Source organism: Rhea americana, unplaced genomic scaffold, assembly GCF_003343005.1.
Source record: "Rhea americana isolate MKP2758 unplaced genomic scaffold, rheAme1 scaffold_477, whole genome shotgun sequence".
Classification (NCBI taxonomy): domain Eukaryota; kingdom Metazoa; phylum Chordata; class Aves; order Rheiformes; family Rheidae; genus Rhea; species Rhea americana.
Genome location: NW_028186620.1, coordinates 243,604 through 263,061, shown reverse-complemented (window position 1 = coordinate 263,061; position 19,458 = coordinate 243,604). Strand labels below are relative to the sequence as shown.

The 19,458-nt window shown below is 40.3% G+C and overlaps 1 protein-coding gene across 4 annotated transcripts; it reads right to left on the bottom strand.

Moving 5' to 3' along the window:
- Window positions 1-6: 6 nt before the first annotated feature.
- Window positions 7-19,323, bottom strand: LOC146589226 (scaffold attachment factor B1-like). Of its 4 annotated transcripts, XR_014897231.1 has the most exons (23): window positions 18,919-19,323; window positions 17,974-18,061; window positions 17,188-17,252; window positions 16,822-17,100; window positions 15,584-15,646; window positions 14,961-14,988; window positions 13,519-14,017; window positions 13,050-13,096; window positions 12,207-12,307; window positions 10,904-11,053; window positions 10,702-10,802; window positions 9,645-9,790; window positions 8,924-9,012; window positions 8,392-8,528; window positions 7,492-7,785; window positions 6,821-6,958; window positions 6,063-6,102; window positions 5,182-5,303; window positions 4,295-4,407; window positions 4,044-4,110; window positions 3,684-3,832; window positions 733-899; window positions 7-573 (listed from the first exon to the last, which is right to left on the bottom strand). XR_014897231.1 is itself a non-coding variant. In XM_085316652.1 (21 exons), exons 1-21 carry the CDS (start codon window positions 19,291-19,293, stop codon window positions 3,706-3,708), a joined length of 3,069 nt encoding a protein of 1,022 aa, XP_085172778.1. In that variant the 5' UTR covers window positions 19,294-19,322; the 3' UTR covers window positions 3,380-3,705. The 4 variants fall into 4 exon arrangements, 2 of the variants coding, with proteins under 2 accessions (XP_085172778.1, XP_085172779.1); XM_085316652.1 differs by lacking the exons at window positions 7-573; window positions 733-899 and having other exon boundaries at window positions 3,380-3,832; window positions 18,919-19,322; XM_085316653.1 differs by lacking the exons at window positions 7-573; window positions 733-899; window positions 16,822-17,100 and having other exon boundaries at window positions 18,919-19,320.
- Window positions 19,324-19,458: the final 135 nt, after the last annotated feature.

Below are 19,458 nucleotides of genomic sequence, written 5' to 3'. Positions count from 1 at the left end.
GGCTTGCCTTGTCACGGGAATTTGAGGGCAGGAAATGTTACTCAATTCCACCAGGCTTTAACATTTCCTCTATCCACTGCCTTCCTCTTTCCTCAAATACCACTGCCAGGTAACTAACCAGGGGGTTGCACTAATTGATCCCTCTGAAAACCATCTCTTAATTTTACAGTTCGTGCACTTTCTCCCTCTCTCTCTTTCTCCCTCTCCTTCTTCGGAAACTTTGGCCACTTCAGTATCATTCCCCTAAGATAATAATTTGCAGTCTCATAGCTTTTAAACTAGGATCTTTCACAAACATGTTAAGTCACACGCACAGAAACACACGTACGTAGCGTGCTTGCTGTAAGACGGACAGACCTTCGTTATACGTCTGTGATCTGTTATTTCGATCGCTACTAACAGTGAGCCTTCCTAGTCAGGAAGGACGGGCTTTCGTTTGCGGGAGASGGAGACGGCTCTYGGCTGGTTCCACGTGGTTTTCGCACCTCAGCTTGCTTACRTTTTTSTGGTCTCTTCAACTTCAGCYGTGGCAATTCGTCTGAAAGTKTAAGTATTGTATCCTTCCCTKTCTATCTGCACACSTAGGATAACAAGACAAAACACAAACAGCCAAAGCAAAACTAAGGTGGATGCAGTTAACGGTATCCACAGGGCAGGAAAGGGTTGCTTAGCCTTCAGTACYGCCTCTGGGAGGCCRAMATAACAAACAGTCGTTACCAACAGTYGCCTTACTTGCCYGTGGCAGAACACCTCCTTCTGCAGCAGTTGCTGGGGATATCAGGGGTCTACTGCATTTTTGCTTCCTCGTTTCATTCACTTCGTCCCTTAGGTATTAATCACAAAAAGACCGCTTGTCCRGCTTTCCTCTCCGTCAGCATTTACTATCGTTGGTTCTAGCTCTGTAACAAAGAGAGAAGCTGGCATTTTACTCTCAATGAAAGRCAACGAAAGCATTTACGCATGTTCTTTTTTTCTCTTTCCCGTGTTCTTCCCCCTTTTTATACTTTTTTTTTCTTCTGCTCTCCCCTCCTTTCTTAAAGGAAAGGTCTCAATACAGCACTTTACATCATACGTTACAGGGTAAACTGTTTGGAAACATTCCGTACAGCAATTAGGGCTAGGTTACTAGACAGGCAGGCGCATCACCTAATGCTTACCTACGCCATCTTCCATGAAGCCTTGTTTTTATCCTGCTTCAGTACTATCGTTACTGTCCTGTACCCTTTCTCAAACCTTCGCACGCACCCGCTTAACCAACAATTCCCTCGGTCTTTAACTACATGGAAGAAGGACGGCACTTGATGTGCCTGTCTCTGTTTCCGACCTATCACCTTTTCGATTCAGCTCCCAGATTCCTCTTACGCTCAGATGCTTKCCTCATAGGTGATGACCAAATAGCTGGTTCGCTACCTGTAGCCACTTCTCTTCAAGATGTCCCCTTTTACAGCCCAGCTCTCTTGGCTGCCAACACCTTCTATGGGCACCCTCTATCCACATTCATAACAATGGCGCGCGCTGCCTTTCTCGTTCTCTCAATCCTAACCCTAACCCTAAACCCTAACCCTAACCCCAACCCCTAACCTTAAATGGTGTTCCTAACCCTAACCCCTACCCTAACCCTAAATGGCCCTAACCCTAACCCTCTAACCCTAGCCCTAACCCCTAACCTAACCCTAACTCTAACCTAACCCTAAACCCTAACCCCTAACCCCAACCCTAACCCCTAACCCAACCCTAACACTAAACCCTAACCCCTAACACTAACCCTAAACCCTAACCCAACCCTAACCCTAAACCCTAACGTTTCTAACCCTAACCCAACCCTAAACCCTAACCTAACCCTAAACCCTAACCCTAAACCCTAACCCTAAATTCTAACCCTAACCCTAAACACAACTCTAACCAACCCTAACCCCAACCCTAACCCTTAACCCTAAGCCTAAATGGCCCTAACCCTAACCCAACCCTAACGCTAAATGGCTCTAACCCAAAATGGCTCTAACCCTAACCCAACCCCAACCCAACCCTAACCCTAAACCCTAACCCTAAACCCAACTCTAACCAACCCTAACCCCAACCCTAACCCTTAACCCTTGGCCCTAACCCTAAATGGCCCTAACCCTAACCCTAAACCCTAACCCCAACACCCTAACCCTAACCCTAAACCCTAACCCCAACACCCTAACCCTAAACCCTAACCCCAACACCCTAACCCTAACCTCTAGCCCTAGCCCTAAACCTAAACCCTAACCCACTAACCCTAACCCTAAACCCTAACCCCAACACCCTAACCCTAACATCTAACCCTAGCCCTAGCCCTAAACCTAAACCCTAACCCTCTAACCCTAACCCTAAACCCTAACCCCAACCCAACCCTAACCCATAGCCCTAACCCTAACCCTAAATGGCTCTAACCCTAACCCTAAATGGCTCTGACCCCAAATGGCTCTGACCCCAAATGGCTCTGACCCCAAATGGCCCTGACCCCAAATGGCCCTGACCCCAAACCCTAACCTAACCCTAATGACTTCTCTGCACAGTCCCTAGCCACGCCAATGCCAAGAGTGCCTCCAGCTTATCTCCTTCTCTTCGTCCTAACCCTACCCGGAAGATCTTTGGCAGGCCAGCCTGGGAAACAGAAGCCTGTCTCTGGCATGCACAACAAACTCCTCGCAGCTTAGCTCTCTTGGCTGCAAACACCCGCTTTGGGCAACCATTTCGCACACCCACGCCAATGGCGCCTCCAGCTTTTCTCCTTCCCTTGATACTAACCATATCCCTCCGAGATCTGGCACGCCAAGCATGCCACATAGGCCCCAGCTCTGGCACACACCAGAAACTCCTTACAGGACAGCTCTCCCAGCAGCAAATGCCTTCTCTTGGCAACCTCTATCCACATTCCTAACAACAGTGCCCACAGGTTTTCTCATTCTCTCAACTCTAACTCAAATCCTCACCGTAACCAAAACCCCTAACCCAATGATAACCCTAACCCGACCCTAATCCCCAACAGCACACACACACAGAGCGCTGCCCCCCGCCACACACACCTCCCAGAGTGGTCCAAGTGCTCCATGTGCCGTGTCTTCAGGCACTTTACTGAGCACAAAATAACCACAAGGATTAGTGAAAAGAACACAAAGGAACTAGCTAAAGCACATAAATGACCCCTGGAAGTGAACTACATGTAAAGTATATTATAAAATGCATGAATGCCACCTCTGTCTCAAATGCTGGTAATGCTACACCCACCCACCCCTGTCATAGATACATTGCATTACTTAGAAACTGATGGTGTTGAAAGCAGACTGTGTCTTCCCTTCACTGTATTTAAGCCCATCTTATGAAGTACAGCACCAAAGACTATGGAAATAAGAAATAATGTTAGCTGTAAACTGGTTTTATTATTTTGGAAAAATGGAATGTTTCATTAACAGAAACTTTGATGTTTGACCAAAACACACCTATTACCAAAAAAAAAAAAACAAAAAAACAAAAAAACAAAACAAAAAAAAAAAACCAAAAAACAACCGAATGCATTGATGTAGTATTTGGCTACAATATGGCAGCAGTTTTGCTTTTTATAATCATAAATTCAAGGTGACCTTGGCTAATAAAATTCACCACCATTGTCATCTTGCACTGAAAAAAAAATATACACACACACACACACACACACACACACATATATGATAGATAGTGCTTTCAGTAGCGGCGGGTAAAACGGGGATCAGTCAGTCTGTTCGGTCGATCCTGTCCTGCAAATCCTCCTTGTATTCCACTACTCTGCATTATCTGGCTCTGGTTTCCACCTTGTGTGAAGCCTCCACGCCTTAAAAACAAGAGCAAACAAATTGAGAATTGCCAAGAACATACTGCTCTGACAAAATATGTTTGATTATTTTTTTCTACTAGCAAATTCATAGTTGTAGAAGCTGAAAGTATTATTTTGCAAAAATGACAAAGCAATTTCTTCCTTTATTCAGGTAAGTTAGCTATTATAAAAACATCCATGAGCACTTGAGCACTCTGACAAAGCTTACCCTGACATCCCTCCTTGATTCATCACATGGCCTGGTCCTGACTGACCAGGCATGCTTCTATCACCACCTGATTAAAAAAAAAAATCCTATTAAAAAAAGCCACCTTGAACCTAGAATTGTATTTGCTTTCTTTGTAATGCTGTTAAAGCTCTGTAGAAATTAACTACCACTATACCACTAGAAGTTCAACAGCAGAAATTCATAGGAAAAAAAAAAAACACCACGATCACACTGGTAAGCAGCAAGTGTACCTTGCCATCTCTCATGATCCCGTCCCATCATTCCTCCATCCACACTTCCCTGCCATGAACGATCTTGATGCCCCTCTAACTTTCGACCATGATCTCCCCAGTCACGTCCATCTCTTAAAAAAATAAAAGAAAATCTTCTAGGTGTATCCCTTATCAATTTAATAGCATAGGGTAAAGTCAAATACCATACCCCATACTACAGATGTGTATTCAATCATTTATCAAGCTGTATCCACCCCATCATTACAATAAAAATTGTTCAAAGAGGGACAAAAAGAAACTTGCTGAAGTGTCCTTTACACAATATAGCTCATCTTTTTCTGATCTACAGGGGCATAGTTAGTATCACAACATGCTGAAACATTTAAGCAACGAAGAATTAATGGAATGCCATTTCTCCATCTGGGAGTGATAACTAAACATTATATATCTGGAATACACTTAGCTTGATTATCCAGCTTAAAGAAAAAAATAAGATTCCAGAACAGTCTCATTTCCCCACCTTCACTGTCAGAGATTCTGACTATTTCCCTAAAATCTGATTGCTAGCCACAAATTAAGACTTCTGTTGGCATTACTGGAGCACCCAGTATGGGACTGGATCTCATTTGCAGAAAACTGAAGCATTTGCAAGAGAACCACAGTTATCAGCAGAGCTACCAGAGTAGCACCTCTTTACTCACTAACACCACTCCATTCTCTTGATGCACAGGGGAGCTACATGTGTTAAATTCCTTGCTCATCCAGGAGATTAGACCCTCAAAGAAATTATCTGGAGAGAGGATTCACACTTGTGAAACTGCTTCCACCATCACCCTTTGAAGGTTCACTGAGCGTAAACATTTTAAGAACGAACAAATTACTTCCTCTGCTTCACATGCACTAACCGGGATTGCGGAGGCATCCCTCTCCCTTCAGTCATTCTTCTGTCAGACCCATAGCCACTCCAACCATCTCGGGAGTCCCGGGAATGACGATCAGGCCCTCCATGGCGTTCATCTGGGTAATGCTGGAAGGCAAATAGTATACAGTTATGCTAAGAATCAGCACAAGCCTTTTTTCTTTAATATAAGGATAGCAAAGCTTTATCCAGCTCCTCTAAGAGATCACAATTTTATAAGCTGTCAGAAAACAAAACAGTAGCCATCTCATTCTTCACTGGTTCCGTTGCTGCTGCCTGTGGTTCATTTTGGGTGTTAACTTTACAGACAGTTTCAAAAATTTCACATTAGTTTCACAAATTCTGCTCCAATTTCTCCCTCCTATACTTTAAAGGCTTCTTTTCTGGCACTAGGCTTTTCATTTTAGAAAAATAAAAAAAGATTTGCCTACTTCCTTCCTTTGTTCAGAAAGTTTACCGCTGCAGTAATCATACATCATCTTTTGCAGTCATTTACCTATTGTATTATGTCACCATTTATTTTCTATATACAGTTTAGATATCTATTAGATAAGGGGTATCTCGCCAGCTATGGAAACAGAGCTACAGTGACCACCTCTTATGTACATTAAAAACACTTAAGAGTTAACCAGAAAACTTTTATCACTACCTACTGGCTCAACTCCATACTCTAGCTCTGATCACTCAAAATTTTCTTTGCTGATCTATGGCTACTGCCCTAGTGAACTTCTAACTTACGCTTTGCACATCTAACATGCCAAATCGGTTGGATTTAAGAAGCAGATGGCATACATGCTAGATGGGTGGATAGGGAGTGTTTCATTGCTTGCTTGTTTTGGTTGAAGCTAGCATCTCAATATGACCCACCTGCCCATCTCGATCTGGTATTCCTCTTGAACCATCTCTTCTGAAAAAAAAAAGAAAAAAAAGAGAAGTTCACTCAAATGCAGCAATTGCAACAATAATAGTGTTCGTATCAAGTAGCACATTGAAATTTATCTTCATTAGTTTGTAAATCTGAGAAAAAGCAATGTTTATTCAGCAGGAGGCTTTCAAAAAGATTTTTAGTTTCTACAACCTAGCATACGAAGAGGCCAAAATAGCGTAAGTTTTTGTAACATGGTTAAGTGAATGCCATTGAGGCGTAGTCAGGTACTCAAGGCATAGCATCATACCAGGCTTGGTAACAAGGAAGGATATTAAGTTAACCTACCAGCATCAGAAGCAAGCTACAAGCAAGTCTGTGGAACTAAAGTAAGTGTAAGCCACCTTGCAAAGATGTGCATAGGTAGATTTTTGAGGCAGAAGGAAACTTCTAGATCTTAGGCTAATTAACTGGGATTTGGAAACCAGTCTTCTGCACCTGCTGTCTTGACAGAATCTGCAGGATTGCCCTCAGTGTAACGGCGGACTACTAGAGGACTTGGCTTATAACCTTTATGCAACCTTTTTGATATGTCCATTAAGTGATGGAAAAAAAGGTTTACAAATTGGTGTAAAATTAGATTCAAGAAACACACATGGCCTGTTTTGGAGGGTTTTGGCACTGTTCAAACCAAGAGTAAACCATAAAGGATATCAAATTTCATTAAAGGGATACAAATAAAAAACACCACCTTACTGACCTGTCCAAAGAATGATCTTGGTATCTACCACGATCCCTGTGATCAAAGTCATGAAAGCGATCTTGACGATTAAATTCAGAATGGTATCTATCATCCATTGCCATTCGCTTTGCCTCTGGCCAGTATGGGTCATCTCGCCTGCAATAAAAGATATCATTAGTAGAAAGCTCCCAACAACCTTCCTTTCTTACTCTCTTGAAATCAGGCCTCATTCAATCTGACTTTTCAAATACTTATTTTTGGTTTATGATTGAAGTTCCAGGAGTGTTAAACTGTTATTTCATTTCACTTTCAGAAAAGCAGCTAGTTGTAACACCACCATAAAAAAAGGTTAATCTCAGCATATGTTGACATGAGAAGTGAACCTGTTCCTGCCAGCATCCCTGCTTTAGAGTTCACATCCAAAATTTCTGTTCTCAGAAATTCCTCTTTGGGAAACACTTTCTCATTTTTTCAAACCCACTGGAATAAAACTGTGCTTAAGGGTAGGTAAGTACAACATTTGCTCTTTCTAAAAATCAATATTGAAGTGTTAACAGTAACATGTGAATAAGCTTTCAGTTGTGAACTGCAACTATTTTAGTGAAAGTACTTGCAAACTACATAGAAAACTATTCTAGAGCCTGTAACAGGATGTAGCCAAAGAGTTGGAATCTCATTGCAATTATTACCTGCCATCAGGATCATAAGGCCTTCTCATCGCAGATCGCCGTTCTTGTTCATAACGTAGCTGTTCTTGCTGACGTCTCAGCTCTTCCCTCTCTCGCTGGATGCGTTCCTGTTCTCTTCTTCTTTCCTGCTCTATGTGTATTCTCTCTCTCTCCAAGCGCTCTCTCTCCAAGCGCTCTCTGTCAAGACGCTGCCGTTGAAATTCAAGTCGCTCACGTTCTCTCTGGAGCCTCTGCCTTTCATCCCGTTCATGAATGGCTTGAAGGCGCTGCTCTCGCTCTCGCCTCTCTCTCTCTCTAATTGAAATAGGTATTTTCTTTTTGAGTTAGTGTCTTAAGACCAGTCCCCCATTTCATCCTGTCCCCCTCACCCTCCCAGCACTAAACAAGATTTCCAGGTTATTCCCACTACCTGCTTCACCTGAATGGTCTTTTCTCAACTAAATCACAGCCACTCAGAACAATTAAAAAAACAAAAAAGAGGTAAGCATTCTGCATAAGTAAACTGTAACTCTGTAAAAGCTCACCCTGATAAGGCTTTCTCAGAATGCAGCGTCCTGTATGTACTCCTCAGAAAACAGAACAAATAAAAAGTATTTTTGAATTTCCAATAGCAATTAAGTATTATGAAAACTCTAATCTGCTTTAGAGGAGCGGAACATAAGATCGGAAAGTGCCTACAAAAGCTTTTATTCAGCAGGAGTCTGCTTAAAAGCATAGATTTAGAGAAGACTATGATTTCACTTGTAAAAATCTTCATAATTTGGTACTGTGTCCATTCTATCAGTAGTTTAGTACCAAATCAACCTGAAATACTAATGATGGAGAACAGTCAGCACTACACTAAGTTGAAGCCTGTTCAAAAATGCCACTAAAAGATTAGAGCAAAAAGAGGAGACTCACCGACGTCTTTCTGTTTCTCTGATTTCTCGCTCTCTTTGCCTCTGACGTTCACGTTCTCGTTGTTCTTTGATTTTATCGAATGATAAAATATCTTGCTTCTCTTTGCTCTCAGATTTGCGATCCTGGCTTTTCGTACTCTGTTAAAGCAAAACAATGCACTAGCTAAATGCAGCACACTTAGCTGGAATTCCTAGGTAAAACACCCGCCTGATGCCCACCTGAATAAAACAGACTATCGTACCTTCCAAGAGGCAAATAACGTTTGAATTGTGCAAAACAGTTAGGAAGAAGTACCTATAATTTGGCTAGAACTTTAAGAGTTTGAATATATAAACATTAGGGGCACAGGATCTGACACGCACTAGAGGCAAATGATATACTGCTTTAAAGGCCACTGGTCGCCACACTCAGGGAAACATACTATCTGAACATCATTTTCATATTACGACCATACACTTCTTTGACTAGGGCAGCAGTGACCAAAAAAGACCTTTCAAATCTGTTTTACTTAACCTTTGAAAGATGTGCCTACCCTCTCTTTTGATGTAGATGTTTTCACACTGATAACTGGCTCTCCTTTTGATTTATCCATTACTACTGTCCTTTCAGTTCCTCGACTTGCTATATAAAAAAAAGACACAAGCATAAATGATAATACATCAGACATTTAAAGCAGTGCTTTCTGAAGAGTATGACAATTAAAAAAGTAAATTCAAGCAACTCTTGTGCCTGCATAATAAATACTTTTGTCACATTAAAAAACAAAACATACACACACACACACACACACACACACACACATCACTTTCATCAGTTCTAAGCCCAGTGATAAGGTTTTACAGAATTCACAGACTGCCTTACAGAATAGGTGAAGTCTAGTAATTACAACACTTTTGTTAAGTTACTAGCATTCTATGTTGAGGGGTGGGGAGGAAGTCATCAAGTTTTTTTCTGTTGCAGATTTTTGTTAATTGGAAACACTTAAGTATTAAGAAGTACACTTCTTAGTCTTTTTCTGAATTATGAACCATCTTTAATAAGAACACATCAAATCTCACAGAGGTTGAAGTTTTGTAAACAACCACAAACATGAATGCTTAAGCTTGTTGTTCTTCTTTTTCCTACTTAGTTGATGGATTTTTTTGGACTAAAAAAAAGAAAAAAACCCTTCACCGTATATATTTTTGTATGTTTCTTTTTTTTAAAGTATCCTTGAAAACATTTTTGCCTTTTTGAAGAGTAGTTAAAGTTACCTGATTTGCTTGCCCTAGATCGATCAGAGGATCCAGTTCTCTGTTCATCCTTTTCTTTTCCTTCTTTTTCATCTTTTCCATCTTTCTCTAGTTTCTTAGCATCATCCTTTTTGTCCGTCTTCTCCTCCTTTTTAATGCCAGTAGACCTATAGGTAAACTTTGCTTTACTAGAGGCTAACAGAGCATATAACCACTCTTTTTGACCAAGTCAACCATTCCAAACTAGACAACCCCCCAAATACCCTGAACATCTTCCGCCCTGCTGAGCTGAAGCCAATACAAATTTGTACACAGTTATGTTTAAGAGAAGCAACCAATACTAAGCTAAAGCAGTCTGAAAATGAGAAACAACATATGATCCTCCTAAGTATTAGGAGAGTTTGAGTGTGCCAGAAATGAAGTTTTCTGCTCTATAAAGTTTATGCTTAGCACTGGGAAATGAGGCCACCCAGATAGAGGCTGAGCTCCACCAAAAGAGCAGGGTTTATAAACAAATACCTTAAACACCTCATGCAAGCAGGCCAGCCAGTCAAAACATCTCCTTTGACAGATCTTTCACAATTTTACAAGGAAAGAAAAAGTAGTAAGGCAGAACTCCTCTTTTAAAAGTAACAGGCCATGTGAGAGAACAAATACTGAAATATAAAGATACAACTATGCAAACAACCATACAACAAGATAAGCCAATTACTGGAAAGATTTCAGTTAACAGAGCTGACTATGTCAGTATCAAATTAGAGGATGAACAATCCAGAAAGACACACTAATCTATCAAAAAAAAAAAAAAAAAAACAAACATTTCAGGTATCTCCTGATATAACTTACAAGTTTTGATACTGAACCCCACAAAGCTCTGAATTTTTGAATAGAGGACCCATTAAGAAAGCACCACTTAGTACTACAGAACATCAATTTAATTTTTTCCAGTATTACTCTTACTTCAGATGCACTATGAAGCAGCAAATCCAAGACCTATTACAGGCACTGTTTGCTTTTGTCACAGTCATATTTCACATGAGTGGTCTTTAAACAAAGAAAAATAGCAAAATCACATTACTTCTCAGACTTGGAATCTGCAGAATGGTGTCTGTCTTTTTCCTTCCTTGCTTCACCTTCCTTTTTGTCTGAAGGCTTTTTCCCAGCTGGTTCATTTTTTGCCTAGAATGTTGTTAGCCAAAAATATTTTTTGTAATAGAAGACAGACATTAAACTTGCATACTTTTATTTTCAGTATACTGTCATGGATAGCTACCACTTACCTTTTCCACAGAAATCATTTTTCCATGCAGCTCTGTTCTGTGGAGGTGACTAATACACTTGGTGGCTTCTTCAGATGTTGACATCGTAACAAAGCCATAACAGCGAGCACCAGGACTGCGAGCATTTGTCACTACTTTTGCACCAACCACCTTAACAAAAGAAAAACAAAAACAAAAGAAAAAATACCAACCCACCTAGGTTTGAAGATCTGTGGCCAAACATTATGATTTATTTACCATTTGAGTTGTTCTATCTACTGGTAACACACAGTAGAGCGCCTATCCACTTTTAACAGGGAGAAACATTCTTGGTACACAGCATTATGCCAGCATTCTAAGATGACAAAATTGCTAAGCACATCTGACAAGCGGCAAAAGAAAAGTTACAGTTTTAACCTGATCGCTATACTGTTTGGCCAGTAGTGTTCCAGAAGTGCCTTACAAAGACTCTTTCACAAAATATGATGCTAATAGTGTTCATACTTAAGTCAATAGCAATACAACTGTAGCTGAAAAGGTTCAAGATTACCCCATATGTACTCTAAGAGGAAGTATAAAACAAATGCAGAATTTAGTGAAAAGAAATCAGATCACAGAAGAGATTTAAATATAGTTCTGCTGATAAAGTAACCAACATAACCATGCTCAGAAAAGCTGAGCAGGTAACTACCTAAAGGAGGAAACATAACCAGGAGAAAAAAAAAAATCATGAATTTTTCTTTCCTTACATAACATCTATGTCAGTTTCCATCCAATGGAAACAATATCTGAGAGTGCACAAGCAAGCAAGTAGTGACACAAACACTTAATCTTATTTTCAGAGAAGTCTTAGGCGGAAGGAGAAATAGCCACCTGAAACAGTTCCTTTCACAACTTTTGGTCCCAAAATCTTACTGGTACTAAAGAGCAAAGGGAAGTCTGTCCTCATAGACTTAAACTGTTCTGGTTCAAGTGGTATTCCTTTGAAATATTCAAAAAGCACTACTATTGAACAGCCAAGAGGTAAATAATTAAATTATAGCATGCTAGATGCTGATCTATCGGACTGTTCCATCAAGAACTGCCAAATTTCCAGAAGAGTCTATGCAGTCATTCTATAAAGTCTGTATTTTATTTTTCCTTGCATTTCAGGCGACATTTTTATGAAGAATAATGCTTTCAGATCAGAGTTTAAAAAGAACACAGGAGAGAACTTTATTGATTTGTTGGTATATTGATTTGTTAGAAAAGACAGAAGGCTAAATTTAAGGTTACCCCTTGAATTTGACTAAATGGTTTGTTAATGGACATATCCACTACATACCTTTCCATATTTGCTGAAAAGGTTCTTCAAGTCTGTAGCTCTAGTAGAGGAGGAAAGTCCACTAACCCACAAATTTCTGCCAGAACCACTACTTGCGCGGCCTAATATTTAAAGAAAAATATTTTTTTAAAAAAATACGGCAAAGTCACTTCACTTTATTTTTCTCCTATATAAATGCAATTTTACTCCTACTGCTTGCAACACTTAAAGTCAGAACACATTTAAGCCTTCAAAAATTAACTGTTGATCTCAATAACTGATGTGTATTTGTATGGAGTCATAAGCGGTTTTCATCTACACTGAAATATGCAAAGACAACATCTATCGCTTTGCTGAGTATTACGAAGTAGTTAATGTTAAATCAGAAGGGATACTTTAAAAAACATTGTCAGTTAGTAAAAGATTCAAAGAAGTTAGGTGAACTGAAATTTATAATTCATGCTTTGAAAATCTGCTTTTATTATAACAGCGCTGAGCTTTCACTGTAATAACAATCTTCACCAGAATCACCACAGAGAATATAAATCTATGGAGTTTAGCCTCTTTTGAGATTTTCAGAGAAATCCCAGTCTTCCTAGCATCTATACCACTCTGTGAAGCTAGCAGGATACTTCAGTAGGACTACTACAGTGAAGACATACACACGCTTATGTAATTCAAAAGCAACCAAAGCACAAGCCAAAAAAACGCAAGTCGATGCACTGAAAAATGAGTCAAACTATTACTCCATTTACTCATTTGAATTTTTACTTACTATAACTGCTTCACAAAAAAAATGGCTAGATTTTACCCAGTAACATTTTTTCAAGTCAACTATACATACATTGTTTTTTGGAAACATACCTTTCTCATCTTTTGAGATTATCTTTGTATCTGCATCCTCAACAGGGCTAGAGACAAAAGATCATGTTATTCAAAMAAATATTAGCCAAAAAAAAAAAAAAAGAGAGATCACATACACTGGTTTTATACCTACCAGTAAACTAGTTCTGAAATAAAAGACACCTTTGCAAATTTGTAGAATGACAAGAAATACGGGATTCGTATACTTAAACAGACAATAAGTTCTGTTTGGCAGATGACAGAAATTAGAGTAATTTAAGAAAACAACCTTTGAAGGTTGAGGAAGGAAAGAAAACAAACCCTCTGTGCTTACAAAAGATCTGTACAAGGAGAAATAAAACAGATTCTTTAGGAATAAGCTACAATTTCATCAGTCTTGGTGGCCAATTGAAGGAAACAGCTTATTCGCATCACTTAATGACCAATGAAAAAAAGATAGCATCTGGTCTAGAACGGAGAAAAAACAAACCTCTTTTTCTGATCACCGCCCTCACTGGCTGAGGACTCTTTAGTAGCAGGGGATTCCTCAGAAATAGCTTTGTCTTCTGTTCTCTTGGCATCTTCTTTGCTATCTTTGGCTTCGGGACCTGCGCCTTTTTCCGCTGTTTCCCCACTAGAGACTTCCGGGCCTTGGGATCGTTTGCTACTCTGATCACTTAGGGTCTCTACTACTAAAGATTCAGAGTCCAGTTTCTCTTCCTCTATTGTCTGTTCACTTGTCTCCCCTTTTGCTACAACTAAACGCTTTGCTTCCTTCCTTGCCAAAGCTTGTGCCGATTTGCTGTCCAAATCTAAAGCATCTTCCTCCAACTGAGCGGCAGCAAGAGCGTCCTCTTCCCCGGCTAGCCTCTTGCCTGGCACCACGTTACTTGCTTCCTGTGCATGTGGCTGCTCCACTTCGGAAGTTTCTTCGTTAAGTAGTTCAGATTTACAAGTTTCCCCCAAAATGTCGAGTATTTTCTCATTTTCTACGGATTTAACAGGAATAGAATGGCACAAGATTTAATCACCAGGGAAATACAGCAATCACAAATGTGGAACTGGCATGGCTGCCACACCAACACCAAGAGAACCTCTAAGCTACACAGAGATTGGAAAACCCTAGTGTACACAGTGTTAAAACTACTATGCTAACTGTAGTCTGACAACCTACTGTATCAACCCTAAAATGTTACAGGGTAGAAAAATGCCCCCACAGATTTAACAAAAACCTTCTGGCTGATCCTTGATATTCTTCATGAAATCGTTCAGGTCTGTTTCTTCTCTATTTAGCTTCCAAAGTCCAAGATGCTTAACTGAATATATCAATGCATTGAAAGTTCAATTTCCTAATTTCTGTGAAATTCTTTTAGCAGACAGTCCAACATGAAAACTGGGCATCTTCTGATGGTGCATGAGTGTGTTTGCAGTCCACAAAGCGAATGTGATTTGTAGAAGATTCCCATGATGAAACTGTAATCCTTCTTCTCAAGACCAGTCACTCTTTAATTTCTGTTCAGTATCAAAGCTTCGTATTACCTGTACTTCTGTATTTACAGTATTACAGTACAGTGTGATATCACAAGATCTGTTTTATTTTCAGAACCTTTAGATCCTTAAGGTTCATTCAACTCCATTGTCATTAACAGTTCTATGCAACCATTTCATCATATCTAATGCACCTTCTCAAGCAGCAGTTATTCACAGATCTGGTGATATGACTGGGTTTCCAATCTCTATGACCCTGCATGACCTGGCCTGTCCACCACAACAACGTATACTACAGTAATGCGCTTAAAAACCAAACAGGGATACACAAAAAAAAAAAGAAAAAGAAAAAGAAAGGGTAAATGAAGAATGAAACTGTTTCAAAACCTAGGATTTGTTGTTGTTTAAAAAAACAACAACAACAACCACCACCCACAACAGTACCTGGCTCCAAAGGTAGTTCTTCAATTTCCTGTGGGGAAAAAGACAGAGGAAAGATATCACCACCTCGTAAGAATTGAAGATGTTATCTTGGACATGAAAAAGATAAGAAAAAAGTCATATGAGAATTTGGGGGAAGAGTTACTGTAATTTAACCCATTTCAGCCTTGAAAAGGCCAAATAAGTTACTTCTAAGAAAGCCTTCAGTTACTTTTTAAAGACTTTAAATGTTATAAAGCAAATATTAAAACTTCATGATCTCTTGAATTCAGATACATGCTGAATACATGGTGGTCATTTTCAAGCAAGTATAGCAAAGGTATCTTTAGAAAATCAGTTTTATGTCAATACTGAACACCCACACATCTAATGGAAGCTAAAATATAATGCAGGACATTGTTCCGGTATACACAACAGATAAGACTCCCAACTCTACACCCAAATTCAACAGGACTTCCATGTATCTGTGTTCACATACTTAAATCAGAAAGGCATTTATTTCTGATCTTTGAGGAATGAGAATGCATTACTTTGTACTCCCTACAAGTATACAGTTTCAGCATACAGTTTACATGATATGCATTATCCTTTTCTGATCATAAAGAATAAAATAAGGGACAATTTACCTTTACTGCAGTTAAATCAGATGAAACAGCATCTGAACTGCTCCCAGCATCTTCAACCTCTACCTTAAAAAAAATAATTACGAGACATTTCATTATCTATAGAATGCTATTTTGAATGAAACCTGAACAAGAAATTGAAAGATTGAAAATGATTTTCTAACATCCAAAGCAACCAACGAAGTTGATTACCCCCACAACTCTTCCACTCCCCAGTGACTGAATGAGAACAAGCTGCTCTGCCCTCAGAAACTTTTAAGGGTATATGGACTCTGATGGCAAAGTTTCTATTACTATTTATATTTTATTTATAGCAACAACATAGACCCAGAAGGTCTGTGTGACTGGTAACTATTTTCTTTAGTGAAAAAAAGAAGACTGTAGGAGAATATCTAGACTCCAGTAATTTTACCACTGAAAAGAATTACTTGCTGGATATTTCTGTCCAAAGGGCTGGGGCGGAGGGGGTTATGTCCTTGGGCACAGGGATTATTTCTGCAATTTTCAGATTTAAGGGGGGGGGAGCAGGGAGGAACCACACAACTCTGGAATCCTAAAAATACAGACTGATGACACAATACGCTCACATAATGAACAGCTAGATTTCCCGTTAGACAGGGTAAGAATAACTTTCTTCAAATGCTTTGTTGTGTGTTTCAGGAAAAAAAAAAAAACACTCTTGACCATAGTAAAAAAGTTTTTTTTTTTTCCAGCACAGATGGACAACGTCATAAGAGCAATTCATTATCAAGACAAACACAGAAAACCAACACAAAAACACTCTCAGAGCCTGAACAATAGTAAAACCCAATCTTAATCCCCCAAAAAAGAAAGAAAGAAAAAAAAGAGCCCTAGGACACAGCTCCCAGTATGCTGCTGTTCAGCTGAAGTTAGTGAAATAAGCAAAACTATGGCATGTGTATGCCTCACAGTGTCTTCCTAAATAAAGACATGAAGATGGGAATGTAAATATCACATAAAGCAGAGTTCAAAGCATGACTAAAACAATGCTTTCTTGATTACTATTAATTGGTATAGTCATACGAGGCATGCAAACAACATCTAAACATTTTAAAATCAAGAATGCCATTTCCATGAACATGTAAAAGAAAAACAAACAAACAAAATCAATGATCATAAGAACTGGTAGAGCCTCATTATTTCAACTATTCTTTAGGTACTATTTACTATTTAATTTGAAGGAAAAAAAATCTGATTTCACACATGTAAGAGATGCATACCATCACTACTGGTATTTCTCTTGATTCTTCTTTAATTTCTGAAAATTGTGGGGATGCCTCCAAGTTACCTACAGCATATTCTGTAGGCTGATCTGGAAGTTCTTTCATTTCTGCATCAGCATTTTCTTTACTATCACACAGTGAGTCAAGAATATTATCAGCACTGTAATCCTCTCCGCAATCTACAGCATTGCCATTATCTATTTCAGCTTCATCTAACACACTAATATCCATCATGTCAATATCCTGCAAGTTATCCAAACTTGCTTCAATATCCTCCTGTAAAAAGAAAAAAAGTATGTATAATAGTCATTTTAACTTGAATGCAACACTCTTATACTTAACCTCAAACAAGGCTTCACATACCTGTCCATCTCCTGAATCCTCTTCCAGGCCATTGTCTTCAACTCCTTCTTCCTCTGGTCTACGTCCTAGTAACGATTGTCAGAATGAAAAAAGGCAAAAATATGTATCCTTCAAGCTCTAATTCTTTTCCCCAGATTAGATAACTAAATTGAATGGAATACCTATTTTTCCTCATTTTTGACAATCAGTGTATATGTAGCATCTCTGTTTGGTAAACGACAAAGTTATAAACAAGCCGCAGTCCAAGATCCTTCATGAGATTTAAAAATGTGCCACTTTGTACACCCCAGAATATTTGACTTAGTTGAGACTACAATAATTTATTACCTCAAGCTTTCACTTCTTTCTGGAAGTTTACTGGGGGAAGGGGGACCTCCCAATACACAACAACAGCAAAGAATCCAAAGGTAAGTCTTACTGCAGCACTCCATTTATCAGCTTGACACATAACATTGTAAGTGACCAATTACCAAAAACAATATACTAGTTTCAGCACCAAACAGTAACTCCTCAAACACAGACCTAAATAATTGTGTCATCTTTTACAAATATATTTTCCTCAAAAAAATACAAGCACACTATAATAAAAAAGGGAAGGCAGTCTCAGAGCTAAGAGGAAGACTTCGCACTACAGCTTCGGGAGTGCAAAACATTCAGCAACAGTGCCAAAATTAAACAAAGCATTTTTCCAAAGGGAAAACCAAACATAGAGAAAACAAGCAAAGCTCTGCTTCATAGATAAAAGTTGCCAGAAAGATGAGGAAGTTCTCTTTAACTCCCCTGTACCTTTGCTGCTTCTTTTGGGAGTTTTCTTGATGATATTTTCTGAAACCACTGGAATTTCATCTGGATCCCCCCCTTCCTCCTCAATAGCCTATTAGAGGGAAAAGATAAAAGATAGATCTCAAGACAGATATAAAACTTTTATTTGTGCATTTCCATTGAGTTAGGAGTTGGACACCAGAGGGAGAAAAATACTAAAACAAGAATCTTTTGCTTTGAACTACACAGAAGCAACTTTAATATGCAATATAAAGACAACCAGATCAAAGCATCAAGCACAGCAGAAACAGTAACATGTTGGAGTCAGTTCTGGAAAGCGGTCAGTAGCATAACCTACAGGCAGAAAAACAACTGAGTTTTAAGGAAAACAGAGCAAAAATTTAGTAAGCAAAGTAACGATATCCAGACCACGAATTAGCTTGTGCTAGCCAATCCTACAGCATTTGCAACAGCACATAGATACCTACAGCGTTGTGACAGATGAAGAACCTAAGTTCCAAGCGATAGCAAAGGGTCAGTCTCATGGAAGAACCCTACAGCTGTTAATATACCAAATATTCTGGTGAGGATGCAATGTACAGCCACTAGCTAGAAACACAGGGAAGGAGTACACAGCAGGAAGTCTGGCGGACAGCGCACAGATCTGGAAACCCAAGCGCTCAACGCATAGCAGGAAGTACAGTAATGGAGGAGACTGAAGCTCCCTGGGCTGAACACGGCGCCAGGCACACTGTGCCATGCAAGACTGGGGAACGCTGGCAGGGGCCTCACGGCATGGCTGGAAACGCAGGGCCCACACAAACCAAGCCCCACCGCGGCGTCCCATTACCTCCTTGTCCGTGCCCCCCCCCCCCCCCCCCCAAATTTGGCGCCATTTTCCTCAACGGGGCCGCGCAGGCGCCGGGAGCGCCTCGGCTCCGCGAGCTCCAGCGCGTCCTCCCCACTCACCTTCCTCAACCGCTCCATGAGGACGCTCTTATTCCCACCGCTGTCCAAATTGCGGCGCCTAAGCTCAGCCCGCAGGTCTATCACCCGCAGCTCGCTCAGCCTCCGGGTCTCAGGCTCCGAGCTGGGGGCTCCGGACCCACACAGGGACACAGATTCTCCCTGCCCGGCCACTGACTGACTCTCCGCCATAGGGCCGTTTTTTCGACTCGCGCGCACAGAGCTAGGCACGATAAAAACAACAACTAGGAGCAGCCGTTGCAACACAAAATGGTGGCGAAACCGAGACGCGCTGAGGAGAGGAGGGGGAGGGGAGGAATCGAGCCTCAGTCCGCAGGCGCGCTGAGCTGACGACTCGGGCTGAAGGACTACACGCATGCGCCCAGGAACATCACTACTCTGGAAACAGCTACAGTAGAAGCACCGGCGGACAAGCTCCCTTGGACGCCCCACTGCGGGAGCACGCAGCCGCAGTCCGCCTCGGGACGCAGACGCCTGCGCCGAGGCTCGCGAGCCGGCCGGCGCAGCAGTAGACACCTTTTG

What these genes read in the sequence shown, in the direction of transcription:
- LOC146589226 (XM_085316652.1), bottom strand. Translation starts at nt 19,293, where the DNA reads ATGCGTGTAGTCCTTCAGCCCGAGTCGTCAGCTCAGCGCGCCTGCGGA. An exon ending in GGCGGTGATCAGAAAAAGAG is followed by an intron (nt 13,097 to 13,518) that starts GTTTGTTTTTTC and finishes TTTTGTCTCTAG; the next exon opens with CCCTGTTGAGGATGCAGATA. An exon ending in GGGATGCCTCCGCAATCCCG is followed by an intron (nt 4,408 to 5,181) that starts GTTAGTGCATGT and finishes TATTTTTTTAAG; the next exon opens with AGATGGACGTGACTGGGGAG.